We start from the raw sequence: 14,129 nt of genomic DNA, 5'->3' as shown, positions 1-14,129 counted from the left end.
TTCTGTCAATTATTTACTAACCTATACTATGTTATTTTATTCAGATACTTCTTAAAAACAGTGGCTGCTAGGATGTGAACTAGCCCTGGAAGAAAACATTATCTGTAACAAAAAGATAGAGAAAATTGTAGTATTACATAAGGCATTATTAGTACCTATAAATGGTTTAAAGATCTATGTCCTAATGATCTCAACTTACTTTTTCTGCCAGATTCTTCAAAATTGCATGGAAATTGGGAGGCAACCTTTCTGAAGTAAATTCTAACTTCCAGTATCTTGCTTAGATATTAGCCATTTACTTGTATATATGCATGTAATTTATTAGTGATTTAACCACTGTATTAAACTAATTAGCAATGTTTCACCAATGTTTAACATCTCCTAAATGATACACTACCATATAATTTCCAAGTCACTGTTATTGCTAGACACCTTTCTTTTATATTAATGGTTGAATCTTTTTTTAAAAGTGATGTTTCTAAAACCTTGATATTCCTGAGCATTAAGCACATTAACTTATTTATTTGTCTTTAAAACACTGTTTCTTCAAGACTTTGAACATTATACTCTAATTTCTGTATGTCTATGTTTATTGCTTATGTAGTACCTTCATTTTTAAGGTAAAAGAATATTCAGCAGGAGCATTTTTCTTAAGAGTCATCATTTTTTTTTAAAGGAACTCTATTTTTAAAATTTCCCAAATTCAAGAATTTACTGTTTAGAACACAAGACCAGGAGTTTAGCGGCTGAGAAATGGTGAGCTTATTTTAAATACTTTAAAAATATTCATACAGACATTTTTTCTTTTGGATTGATATATTATCTTTTCACATTTAACAAAGTTTTCCTGTGTACATAAGGTTTATTCCCGCTTGGACTGTTTCCTCCTTGATCTTCAAGCACAGCCCCAACAGAGGAGAAATGTCAGTAACTTTAAAGATACATACCTTCACTTTGATAGGTAAGCAACAAGAATAGTAAGAAAGATCAAGAGAAAAAGAGAATCTTTCTTGCAGAATCAGGTGTACTACAAGTAGCTCAATTAGTTCACAGGCTGAGGACACTGCTTTTTATAAGTTTTTCTCCACTGGGAACAGCGTTCTGAGTCTTCCTCTCAGCTCCCCATCCCCTGAGTCCTAACCAGGTTTTTTCTTCTTTGCTCGAAAAAACGGAAAAAAAAAAAGTTGCAAGGAAAGGAATATGTGGTGCATTTCAGAGAGGGTTTTCTAGTTTAGGTAAAATTTTTTACCGTTCTCCAGATGGCTTCCAGTTGTCCCCAGACACACAGAGTCAGTAGGCTTCCTCTAGACCTTTTTGGGAATCTATTTCATAAAAACTATGAGTCTTCTGTATTTTCTCCCCAAAGGACCCATGCAGAATTTCACATTTGATTGTACATCATTTGTCGACCCTACAACGCTCACCTTTGCACCCCAAGTTAAAAGCCTTTGTATAGAGTTAAAATGCAAAGAGCCCTCTAATATTTTTCAAGGTGCTCAAAGACCCCTCTCGATCTTTCAAGGCGAGTTCTTGACGTGGCCAGTGGGAGCTCGGACCTTGACCAGAGTAGTTGGATCTCTGCTACCCACTGGCTGTGAGTCGGAGGAAAAGTTAACTTTCCGCTCCTTGCATTTCTCCAAAGCCCATCCCGTATGCGCCGGACCTGACCGGGGTCAAGGCCTCAAAATCGAGGCCAGGCTACACAGGTGTGTGAAAAAAAGCCTCAGGGCACCGCGGGTCGCCGCGCACAAACCCACCTGCAGGACCCGCCCGGAGCTCCGGACGTACTTTCTGCAGGTTAGAATCCAGCCTGCGCCGCCTGGCTCCTCCTAGCAACGCGAGCACACTCCGAGCCCAGCCTGCGCGGGGTCCGCCACCGAGGGTCCCCTAGCCCACCAGACCTCCGCAGGAGCGGGCATTCCTCGCGGGCGTCCTTACCTTGGGGTTGGTCAGGAGCTGGTGCTCGTCGCTGTGCAGCAGCGCCCTGGAGTTGGACTCGGAGTTGTTCACGTAGACCTGGACGCAGGGGTACTGCGCGGTGCCCCTGCAGTCGGCGCCACAGGTGAAGGTGCACTCGAACACCTCCCCGATCTGCTGCACCGACAGCACCGTGCAGTTGACAGCCGTGGCTTGCAGATCCTGCAGGGCGGGACTGAGCCAGCAGAAGCCGAAGATAAAGAGCGACACGACGCCGGAGATGATGAGAAACAAGCCGAGCCGGATGCTCTTGTCCTCGGCTTCCGTGTACTCGTAAGCCACCCGGAGCTTCGCCATCGCCCCCCACTCCCGGCGGCTGGCGGCTCCCCCCGCCCCCGCCCTCGGCGCCGAGCTGCCCGCCTCGGGCGGGAGGGCCCGCCGCCGCCGCCGCCGCGCGACAGCAGGGGAGTGGGCGGCGAGGGGGCGCGCGCGAGAACAAAGGGGCCGAGGCCGGCGCCGCCCCTGGAGGCGGCAGCGCCCCACACCCCTGCCCCGCCGCTGCCAGTGCCCGGGGGCTCGCGGTGCCGCCGCGGCGTCAGAGCCTCCTGCCCCCTCGGGCGCGAGGAGCGCCCCCTGCCAGCCTCCGCCGGCGCGCAGTCCCCGCCTCCCCCGGCCCGCCTCTTCCCGCCCGGAGCCGCCCGGGCTCCATCGCCCGCTGCCGCTTCTCCGCGGGCTCGCGGGGAAGCCGCCCTGAGGCAGGGAGCGCACGGACTGGCGAGCCAGGGGGCGCCGCCGGGCAGGAGGCGGCCCCGCCCCGCCCCTCCTGCCCCGCCCCGCCCGCGGCGTCTCCGGCGGACCTGGGGCGGCGAGCGCCGGGGATGGCGGCTGGCGCTCGGGATGCTCGTCCAGTCCGCGGAGAGGGACCTCCGAGACGGAAGCCGAGGATCAATGTAGCTTAACTGGAGTGAAAGTTGAAAAAGGAAAGGAAAGAGGGAGCAGGCGTAGTGCAAGGGGAGCGGCGAGAATCTTGAACTCGGAACCGGGATGGCCAGCCAGCAGGGAGTGAGCCAGCGCCCGAGAAGCGGGCGCTCCTGGAGCCAACGCAGCCGGGGCCGGCGGCCTGGGGTGGAAGCCCCGCGAGCGCTGGGCGCGCCGGGGGGAGGTCCTGCTACCAGTTCCCACGCTCGGCGGGCGCTGGGGGCGTGCCCGCGCTGCATCTGTTCTTGTGTCTTACCCCAACCCCTCAGCCAGCGCGGTAACTGGCCGGCCGCGGGGTCCTGGAGCTCCCGACCACCTGGCTGCAGGCCCGCGCTCCGAGGCCCCAAGCGGCAGGTTAGAAGTAAAAGAGACTGAGTCAGGCAGGGTTGCGATACAGGCAACGCGCTTGGGGGCAGAGGCCAGTGACTGGCATGACCAAGGAAACTCGCTGCCTGAATTCTGGGTGAACCTCGCAGCAACTTAGGTCTCCCGCAGCCGATGGACCCCACTCGATTTGCCCCAAGGGCTGGGACTGTGTAGGGAACTAAGGAAACAAGTGGAGAGGCTTGCGGCCCTGGAAAAAATCACTATTCCTATTAAGACCGTCACTTCATTCCAGGACTCCCAAGGACAGAATCCTTTATGTTCTGTTTCCCTCTTTAGGAGTCGTGTCACCCTTGACCCGCCCCTGGATTTGTAGATGAACTTTCCAGAAGCGCTGTGCCAGGCGGCAGCGGCGTGCAGACCCACTTTGGGACAAGTACTGTTTCTAGATCTGAGTACTCTCAATTCTTCGCGTTGCTCCCCATCCACACCTCCCCGTGCATCTTGATTCACGACTTAAAAAAAAAAAAAGTTAAGACTATCTTTTTCAAGCCACACTTCTATCTTAATATCAAACTTAAGAACTTTTTCGACCTATCTTTTAAATTAGAATGGTCACTTTTTTTTGCAGATAAACTTATCTTTTTCTTGATTTGCAAATCTCAAATGAATATACTCTTGATTCAGTTTATGTTCCTGATGAATACGGAAACAATCCTGGAATTCCTGACTTCTCTTTCTTGGATTTCAAATGTTACTTAACTGATATGGAGTACCTTTCAACTGCAGTTTTATGTTACTTTTTGAATGGTTATTCTATGTGGTAACAGTATTTCCAAGCTAGGGGCAAAGTAGGTTTAATTACAGGACCATCCTAAGTGTTTTTTATGAATAAATTAAGAAGATATGGGGTTTGGAAATTTTTCAAGTCGGGAAGACCCTTTTTACTTTAACACCTTACACGTTTTGAGAGAGTAGATTCCCTTCTTTCTTTACCTAGGAATTATATTATTTTCTTCCCTTTCTGTTGGCATAAAGACAGTTTGTTAGTGATTACATTACTTTGAAGGAAAGGTGAGTTTGAGTTGGAACAGGTTAACCTGAGATAGTTCTTCAGTCTGATTCTCTTTTGTACTGCAGGTTATAATGATATTCCTTTTTAAGAAGTCTAAAGCCAGTGTAGATATGAGACAGTGGTGAGATCCAATTATTCTAGCTTAGTATACTAAGCAACTTAACCTTGATCAAGGCAGAATTTACTCTTATTAGTTGCTCATAAAACACAGGGTGTCGAAAAATAATATAATTTACTCTTCCATGATTTCAGAGCTCAGAGTTCTGTGAATGAACTCAGTGCCTAAAAACTGAAGCAAGATGGTTTTCTAAGTCTAGAAAATAACTATCAGAAAATTCTGTTATAATTTAACCTTAGATATTCAAGGGCTTTCAAATCAATTTTTTTTAGTTCTTCATTTAGTCATTTTCCTTCTTTATAATGATTTTTAAAGTATTTGAAGAAACTGTTGTCATTTAGCCTTCTGCTCTTTACAAACACTTTTTTCCTCTTATTTCCTATTTTTAAGTTAGCTGGCTTCTCTTCTGAACCCTTTCATTATTAGCATGTCTTTCTTATTAAAAGTTGAACATATCGGCCCTGGCCGGTTGGCTCAGCGGTAGAGCGTCGACCTGGCGTGCAGGGGACACAGGTTCGATTCCTGGCCAGGGCACATAGGAGAAGCGCCCATTTGCTTCTCCACCCCCCCCCTTCCTCTCTGTCTCTCTTTTCCCCTCCCGCAGCCAGGGCTCCATTGGAGCAAAAGATGGCCCGGGCGCTGGGGATGGCTCCTTGGCCTCTGCCCCAGGCGCTAGAGTGGCTCTGGTCGCAACAGAGCGACACCCCGGAGGGGCAGAGCATCGCCCCCTGGTGGGCAGAGCGTCGCCCCCTGGTGGGCATGCCGGGTGGATCCGGGTTGGGCGCATGCGGGAGTCTGACTGTCTCTCCCAGTTTCCAGCTTCAGAAAAATACAAAAAAAAAAAAAAAAAGTTGAACATATCAAAACACTTCCCAAATTAAATCATTTTTATTTTACTAATTCAACACTTTGTTATTAGCTTCATTTCCTTCAGGTGGGACTGCTTTATCACATTTCCAAGGAAGAATGCATATGTCAGCCCCTCGGTTTCTGAAAACGGGTCTCTACTGACTTAGATTAGTAGGAAGAACCCCAGGGACTGCACTTTGAGGTCGCTTAGCATCTTCTGTTTCCTGTGGAGGGCAGAGGCAGCGCGCGCGCGCGCGCGCGCGCGCACACACACACACACACACACACACACACACACATCCCCCTAGTCTTTTCTTTGCATAGTTTCCTGCAAATTAAGATTAAAAATGCAATACTCAGAACCAGTCTGAGTTATTTTATGTACATCACTGGGCACAGCAGTGTTTTCGGCATCATGGCAATACCTTGATGAAATTCTTTTTAAAAGAAAAAGACCTATCTACACAGGAACATTAAAATGATTGCTATTTATGATTTATTCACATCAGTATTCTTCAAGATGTGACTGATGTTAAAGTTGCAATATACAGTTCATAGTTATATTCTTTTTTTTTTTTTCTGAAGCTGGAAACGGGGAGAGACAGTCAGACAGACTCCCGCATGCGTCCGACCGGGATCCACCCGGCACGCCCACCAGGGGGCGACGCTCTGCCCACCAGGGGGCGACGCTCTGCCCACCAGGGGGCGACGCTCTGCCCCTCCGGGGCGTCGCTCTGCCGCGACCAGAGCCACTCTAGCGCCTGGGGCAGAGGCCAAGGAGCCATCCCCAGTGCCCGGGCCATCTTTGCTCCAATGGAGCCTTGGCTGCGGGAGGGGAAGAGAGAGACAGAGAGGAAGGAGGGGGGGTGGAGAAGCAGATGGGCTCTTCTCCTATGTGCCCTGGCCGGGAATCGAACCTGGGTCCCCCACACGCCAGGTCGACACTCTACCGCTGAGCCAACCGGCCAGGGCCCATAGTTATATTCTTAATAAAGGATTCTAAAATGAATTATCGTAAGGACGGCTTTGGTATCCTAGGAATAGAAAGGGATTTAGAACATGTGGCAAAAGTGTTTATACACTGTTGTAAAAACTGTCACATTGTTTTTCAATAACAAACAGCTACTATACACTTTGTTATTATTATTTAATTTTTTTCCCCCAGGAAGTGAGAAGCAGGGAGGAGGCAGACAGACAGACTCCCACATGTATTCAACCAGGATCCCACCCAGCATGCCCACCAGGAGGCAATGCTCTGCCCATCTGGGGCGTTGCTCTGCTGCAATTGGAGCCATTCTAGTGCCTGAGGCAGAGGCCATGGAGTTGTCCTCAGCGCCTGGGCCAACTTTGCTCCCATGGAGCCTTGGCTGCAAGAGGATAAGAGAGAGATAGAGAGAAAGGAGAGGGGGAAGGGTGGAGAAGCAGAGAGGTGCTTCTCCTATGTGCCCTGACCAGGAATTGAACCTGGGACTTCCACACACCTGGCCAATGCACTACTGTTGAGCCAACCGGCCAGGGCTACTATACACTTTAATAGCTAAAATACATAAGGGAGAAAAATTAATGTTGTTTCATCACCTTTTCTCATTAGAATTTTCATTCTAGGTAGATTTTAGACATTTGCAACTAGACTACTTAGATAAGAATAAACGAATGGGAAGCATAAGTATCCAACAAAGAAAACCTTATAGAAAGAAATTTAATCTTTTCTGTTTTGTTCAGCTTATATAACTGTGGATTTTGTTGCTGTCACAAAAAATTGCTTCCTTTTCATTGGGTCTTGTCTTAAAAATGTTTTCAGTTGTACTAAATTATTTCCAGCTTACCGGCATCAAGAAATTAACTTTCTTGCTATGGTTCCTTATAAATGTTAAATATTTGTTATTAGCCTGAGAATTTGAAATTTGAAATAAATTTCCTATGTGGCCACTATTTTTTCTAATTATTTAAAATTTTTTCCTGTCCATAATAAACCTTATTATATTGAAATATAATTATTATTGAGAACTAATATTTCTAGATATTTATCATAAGAGGAAGGGATCTTAAATATCACCTAGTTCAAAAATAAGCAGGAAGGGAAGCTCCCAAAGACTTTGTATTTTGTTTGAAATAGTAAAGACTAATTATTTAAAATATTTTTTAAAAGTTCAAGTTTGCATGCAGCCTTTTTGTTTGCAATTGAGAAAGAAAAGCAGAAAGCAGAGGTAATCACTTAGTAGTAAATTCATAACACTTGGAGTGCTGGCAAGATTTCCTAAATTCTAATTTATTCTTTCATGTTAGTGGAAATGAACTTCTATGTAAGATACACACGCATGTGCACACACACATAGCAAAAGGGAAATCAGTTTTAGAATTAGAAAGCAAGAAGCTAAAGGTTTGGTCTGAGCAGTAACAGTAAACAGTTTGATATAAATAACTGGCATTAAATTGTTTCCTCCTCCTCATACAAAAGGGTTGGACTAAAAGATAATGTTAATATTCTGTTATTTTTATTCCAAGTTCATTTTTGTCCTTAAATAACTTAGTTATTACTAACTACACCTTGTCAAGGTAAAAAGTCCTATAACAATTCCAAAATGGGAAGAGCACTTCCTGGTATGATGGCTAAGGGAGAGTGTTTGTCTTTGGAGAAACTGACCTACATCTATTGAACACCTGCATATAAACAAATGCCCTAATTTATTCTTCCCAGGGGATGAAGAAGGATCATAATATTAAGAAACTTTTCCAAGACTGCACATATATTGACAGCTCAATATTACAATGCCCATTCTTTTTCTATTATACTATGCTGTCTCACAAACATATTTAGTAAAAAAGGAGTATAGGTAATGCAAATGAATTTAATATGTGCTTATATACTCATATACAGGTATAGTAAAACTCATCGTGTGAAATGTGGCTATGAAGTGGGACTGTAGGTAGAGGATGAAGGAGCTAGTGATTTAATCTGGTCCTCTGGCTTAATTTTACTCTGAATCACTTGCATTGAAATAGTTCTATTTTAGATGCACAGCAAACAGAAGTAGTTCAGTTTTCCACAGTAGAGGGAAATTAAGTGTAGTTTTTAGGTTTCAGAGAGGTTTGTTAGAAATTCAAACTAGATTCAAAGTATAAGTAAACACAGGGAACCACCAGATGTTAATAAACCAATCATTAACTAGTTCTAGGGTAGAAAAAAAGCCCACCTTCCTAAAGAAGGAGGTTGCCTAATACTTGTTTTCTAGCCTTTGATGGGCTTTTAGTGATAAAAGATTAACTCTTGACGCTACCCATTGGATATTTTGGACCTTTTAAAAAATTATGTAGTATTTTCTTGTAAATTAAAATCTGCCTTGCCATAATATCCACATAAAGGTCGTTATTCTGCCCTCTGGTGTCATGTAGGATAAAAGATAACTTGTTTTGCAAAATGACTCCACTTCAGATGTGGGAAGACAACTGTCATGTCCCTCCTAGGCCTTTTCTTTTTACACTAATCTTCCATTTGTTCAGTATTCTTTTGATATTATTTGGAAAACTAAGGTAGGCCTGACCTGTGGTGGCGCAGTGGATAAAACATCGACCTGGAATGCTGAGGTCGCTGGTTCAAAACCCTGGGCTTGTCTGGTCAAGGCACATATGGGAGTTGATGCTTCCTGCTCCTTCCCCTTTCTCTCTTTCTCTCCCCTCTCTAAAATGAATAAAACCATATATATATATCTATATATAGATATATATATATAGATATAGATAGATATAGATATATAGATATATATATATATAGATAGATATAGATATAAAACACTAAGGTAATATCCTTATCTAAAAATACTAAGGAAAGTAGATAGATAATGCAAAGACAGACAGGATTCTGTTTTAATATTCTCTAAAACAAGTCTGTATGTTTTTGTTCTTATCCAATAAACAAACATCTAAGATGATGGATTTTGTTGCTCGTTAATTAACAGTAATTGCAAATGTAGAGAGAAGCTGGGAAAATGATTTTGGCTCATCATTAGACAAAATTTGGAGTCCAAATAGTGATGGGCAAGTTAATTTTTTTTTTTTTTTTCTGAAGCTGGAAACGGGGAGAGACAGTCAGACTCCCGCATGCGCCCAACCGGGATCCACCCGGCACGCCCACCAGGCACTAAAAACAGCTCAGTTATGAGCATGGCTGCAGATGGGAAAGCAACAGCCCCAGACAAGTTGCTGGGTAGATCCTGGTTGGGGTGCATGTGGGAGTCTGTCTCTCCATCTCCCCTCCTCTCACTTGGAAAAAGAAAAAAAAAAGTGAATTTGACTAAGATCATTGGGTCTATAATTTCATACATCAGGGTGGTTAACTCTTTTGCAGACTGGCACAAATTTTCTGGCAGACTGGTCCAGGGACCAGTGGTTGAAAAACAGACTTAGGCTTGAATACAAATGTAAATTATTTGAACATTTATATTTCAGGATATGCTTATAAAAATTATAAATCAGCTTTGATTCATGATGGAAAATTGTTTTCCTCAGTTAGCATTCTTAATTATTGTTTAAAGGAACCACCACTTTCGGCATAGATGTTTTTATTTCACCATCTCTAACAAAAGTGTCAAAAACATATTTGTAGTATAGTAGATACCTATTAGTCCTCTAAAATTAAGATAAAATCTCATGAAGAATGAAAAATAGGTTTTACCCTTAGATGATAGTTGATTAAAGTATTTTGGCATGTGTCAACCTTGTACAGTACAGTATAAGCTGTTGGACTATGCAAGAATTTGGGTTTTCAACAGAAAATGACAATGATGACTATCATTGTGAATTTTATGACACTTTCAAGAAGTCACTTAAATGATTTAAGGGAAGACTATGGCAAACATCTGGAAAGGGTGACATTTTTAAAATGAATAATGAATTCTTATGATAAAGATATAAACCACGAAAATATCAGGTCATAGTCTTTATACAACAGGATGCTTTTTAAAAAAATCAACTTTCAGTTGATGCACATATAATTGATAATGCACATAAGTTGCCCTTGGCAGTTTTTATGCACACAAACTGAAGTGGAAATCTAAGATCTAGCAAAAATATCCCTAGGAAATAGCTAAGATTAAAAAATAAAGGCATCTTAGCTGTTTTGTACTTGGGAATGGATTTAGGTTTCCCTGTATTCTGCTCTAATAAATACTGTTATAATTATGTGGTTTCTGAGCTAGAACATTGGATAAAGGTAAAGGAAATGAATGCTTGATACATAGAAATGCATTATTCCAAAATTAACTTAGTTGGATTTTACCAGAACCTTAAGATTTTATTCTAGGTAGTACCTGTGCAGTAAAGCAGGCAGTGCACAATTTCTCGAAGTGTTAACTGGTAGTTCACTAGTTCCTGAAACAACTTATGGTATTTGTATTGCTGGCCTTTCTAGACATTTGAAAATGAGAATATCTAAATATGATGCCCCAAACTGACAATGCTAACATTCCCCAGGTGATTCTTATGCTCATTAAATTTAAGAATGACCTAACTAGAGGATAGCTTTTACTCAGGTTAGTTCCTGAGCTATCCTAATCCGAACAGAGCATTTTCTACATCCAATTTAATGATCAGCTTCCTTTTTAAATAATAGGATTACTGCTTAACCTAATTTTTGTGATCACTATTACAGCAGAAAACAGGAGACTGGACAGTCATGCTGTTTAATTTCAGGCTAAACATCTACCTCAAAACTGATCAAAAACTATCTCTTCCCTATTTTGAACAAAGAATAAATTAACCTAGTGAATATCACATCCATATGCTTTACTATTTGTTGTCCTTTACCAATGTTTCATGTTTTTATTCCTAAAGTTTAAGGGGATAAAATGTTGAATGAAGCTGCCTTCTGCAACTTTTTTGATTAAATTTCTTTCCAAAGATGTTGCAGTGAATTTATGTAAACTTTATCTATGACTCACAGACAAGCACTTTTTAGCCTGATCAATTCCTCAGCTTCAGATAAAAAACAAGCAAGCAAGCAAGCAAGCAAAAAACGGCTATCGGCATCTTTAACAATGGAAGAGGCCTAGAAGTTATCAAATCCAACTTTTTACTCAAAATAGCAGCCCTCTCAGTGGAGATTTGAGTCACCCACTTCCTGCATGAATATTTTTGCTGTTGTAATCCTCACTCATGTAGCAGTTAGTACTGCAGGAGAACACCTTAACGTGTGAGAACAAAACTCTCTCAGCTTCCTCCACCTGCTGATTTCAGACTTGCCCTTTTCTTTGCTGAAGTCCTCCCTATATTTGAAGATGGCTGTCATGTCTCCCTTAGCTGTCTGTCCATTGGTGCCTCCTCTCCGAGGTGTACACACCTCATCAATTCTAAGATACACATTCTTTCCATGCATGGCATCTTTGAAATTGGCATGCATCTTAAGTGGGGCTTGTCATACTTTGAGCCACTTCTTTCCTTCGTGGTACACAAAATGATGATGTACCTTAAAAGTGTTGGCAACTGGGTTTGCTGAAATACAGCAATTATCCCACTTCAACAATTTTTCAGTAAACGATAAACATGCAAGATCAATCAGTTTAACTCCTTACCTTACCTTATATATAGAACACTTTCCATCCAGTCTCCGGGTTGTTCTATGAGGTTGAATCTAATACCTTATAAAGCAACTCATTTCAAAATCTTAATTACCTGTTTTAATATTGCACTAAAACCTACTGGTTGTTCTTCAGCCACACAAATGAAGTCACCTTTCAATGGCAGCTCTTGAATTTGATACTTGAAGACAAATACCATGTTTCCAGAGTTTATGCTCTAATGCTACACATTCCTACTTCCAGGGTGGGTTTTCCCCCCCCTTGTGTATTTCAAATTTAATATAAAACGGGGATACTAAAACCTGCCTCAAAATGCCATGCTGAAGGCAGGGTACAATAAGCATGTAAAACACTGTATTGATTTGCAACTCTTAAGTCCTGCCACATCCTCTCCTGCCTTTCCCAGTCACAGCAGCTCTTCACAGCACACTTCCTACCTTGTTCTGAGCACTATACTTTTCCTAATGCAGCAGAGTATTTTTGGCAATAGACTCACAATTTACATTCATCTACATATGAACCACTATTAAGCCATGTTATATCCCACCATCCTTTTTCTTTTAGCAACCAAAGTACAAAACTAAGTAATTATCCCAATTCAATGATTCTTACCTACTTGATGCAATATTAAATACAGGGTTTAAATTTCAAAATTGATTTTCATTTGCTTAATTTCCTAGATTTGTCATTTATTTATGGTCTGATCTAATTCATGGGTAATATTAGTGGCAAAAAGAGTGAACTTTGTAACACGCCATTAGGATCTAGCTTTCAAAAACTCATTGAGATCTAGCTTATCTCCTTCTCCAGAGACTGTCTTGATGGAACCAGTTCAAAGTGTCTTGATGGAACCAGTTCAAAGTGTCTTGATGGAACCAGTTCAAAGTATTTCTATGTCTTTTTCACTAAACTATACAGACTAACCATGGTTAAGAGAACATAAAATATAAACATCCCTTTTCTTAAACATTTTAGGTTTTCAGAAACTTTTCTTGCAAAACTGATGCTATTCAGCAAATCTAAGTTAAATAAAATTATGCAAGTCTTCCTTTGCAGCCTATCTCAGATGCCACATATTTAACAAGGAATGGTTTAAACAGAAATTTAACAAAATGGAAGATCTATGGTTTTTGAATGAAGGAGGATCCAGAAGGTCAACTAAAAAAGGTAGAGAAGAAAATAATTGAAGATTTGAAGTTTAGAAAGTTAATTGAAAATGCTTAAAAACTCTTTTGAGCCTGACCAGGTGGTGGCGCAGTGGATAGAGCGTCGGACTGGGATGTGGAGGACCCAGGTTTGAGACCTCAAGGTCACCAGCTTGAGCGCGGGCTCACCTGGTTTGAGCAAAAAGCTCACCGGCTTGGACCCAAGGTCGCTGGCTCAAGCAAGGGGTTACTCAGTTTGCTGTAGCTCCACAGTCAAGGCACATATGAGAAAGCAATCAATGAACAACTAAAGTGCCACAACGAAAAACTGATGATTGATGCTTCTTATCTCTTTCTGTTCCTGTCTGTCCCTATCTATCCCTCTCTCTGACTGTCTCTGTAAAAGAAAAAAAATTGTTTTGAAAATAAAATTACAGAAAAATAAATTATTTCAAATCCCAATGCCTTAATTTGTATAGTTATTTTCAAGTTTAAATATATCACTGTATACCCTTCAATCAACATGTATTTATTAAGCACCTATTGTGTCTAAGTTCAGTGGCAAAAAGGGAAAGACCAGATAAATGATTGGCTTTATATAGTGTCAGATTTCAAATAAACTTTGTTCTTAATTAAAATGTTATACTGAAGGAAAAGTATGTGTGTAGCAAAAAGTCCCTAAAACTGTTTTTTTCATATAAAGTATACTATCACCACAAGCACAGAATATATATATATATATATAGCATTTAAAACTATACTGCTCACAAAAATTAGGGGATATTTCAAAATGAATATGAAGTGATAAAATGTCCTTAGTTTTGTGAGCAGGTAAATAACTGACTTTCCTTTGCAACTAAATAGCTTGTGGTTCCAGAAAGTCAATTACAGTATAATCACAAAAATTATTTAACATAATATACACATTTTTGTTACTAGGGAAAAATTAAAATTTAAACCCAAGAAAAAAGTGGAAATTACTAGTTTAGGTCAACTTCTGTACATGTATAACAATAAGTTATAAAACCAAGGAATATAATAGTGTGTTATATTAGAGTTTAATATAGTATTTTAAAGAATTTTAAAACTTGGATCTTAATGGCATGGTAATTTCTGATGTTGACAAGTTATAAAAAGTTGGTTTAGCCTGA

General features: G+C 41.6%; 1 protein-coding gene across 2 annotated transcripts in view; it reads right to left on the bottom strand.

The window, feature by feature from the left end:
* KCNMB4 (potassium calcium-activated channel subfamily M regulatory beta subunit 4) overlaps window positions 1–2,409 on the bottom strand; it is a 57,639-nt gene extending 55,230 nt beyond the window's left edge. For both annotated transcript variants that reach the window (XM_066368555.1, XM_066368556.1), the window contains exon 1: window positions 1,939–2,409. In XM_066368555.1, coding sequence (XP_066224652.1) covers window positions 1,939–2,274 — 336 coding nt within the window. In that variant the 5' untranslated portion in view covers window positions 2,275–2,409. The remainder of the gene's footprint in view (window positions 1–1,938) is intronic.
* Window positions 2,410–14,129: the final 11,720 nt, after the last annotated feature.

This window comes from Saccopteryx leptura, chromosome 2 (assembly GCF_036850995.1).
Source record: "Saccopteryx leptura isolate mSacLep1 chromosome 2, mSacLep1_pri_phased_curated, whole genome shotgun sequence".
Taxonomy (NCBI): domain Eukaryota; kingdom Metazoa; phylum Chordata; class Mammalia; order Chiroptera; family Emballonuridae; genus Saccopteryx; species Saccopteryx leptura.
This window is presented reverse-complemented; position numbering and strand designations above follow the sequence as displayed.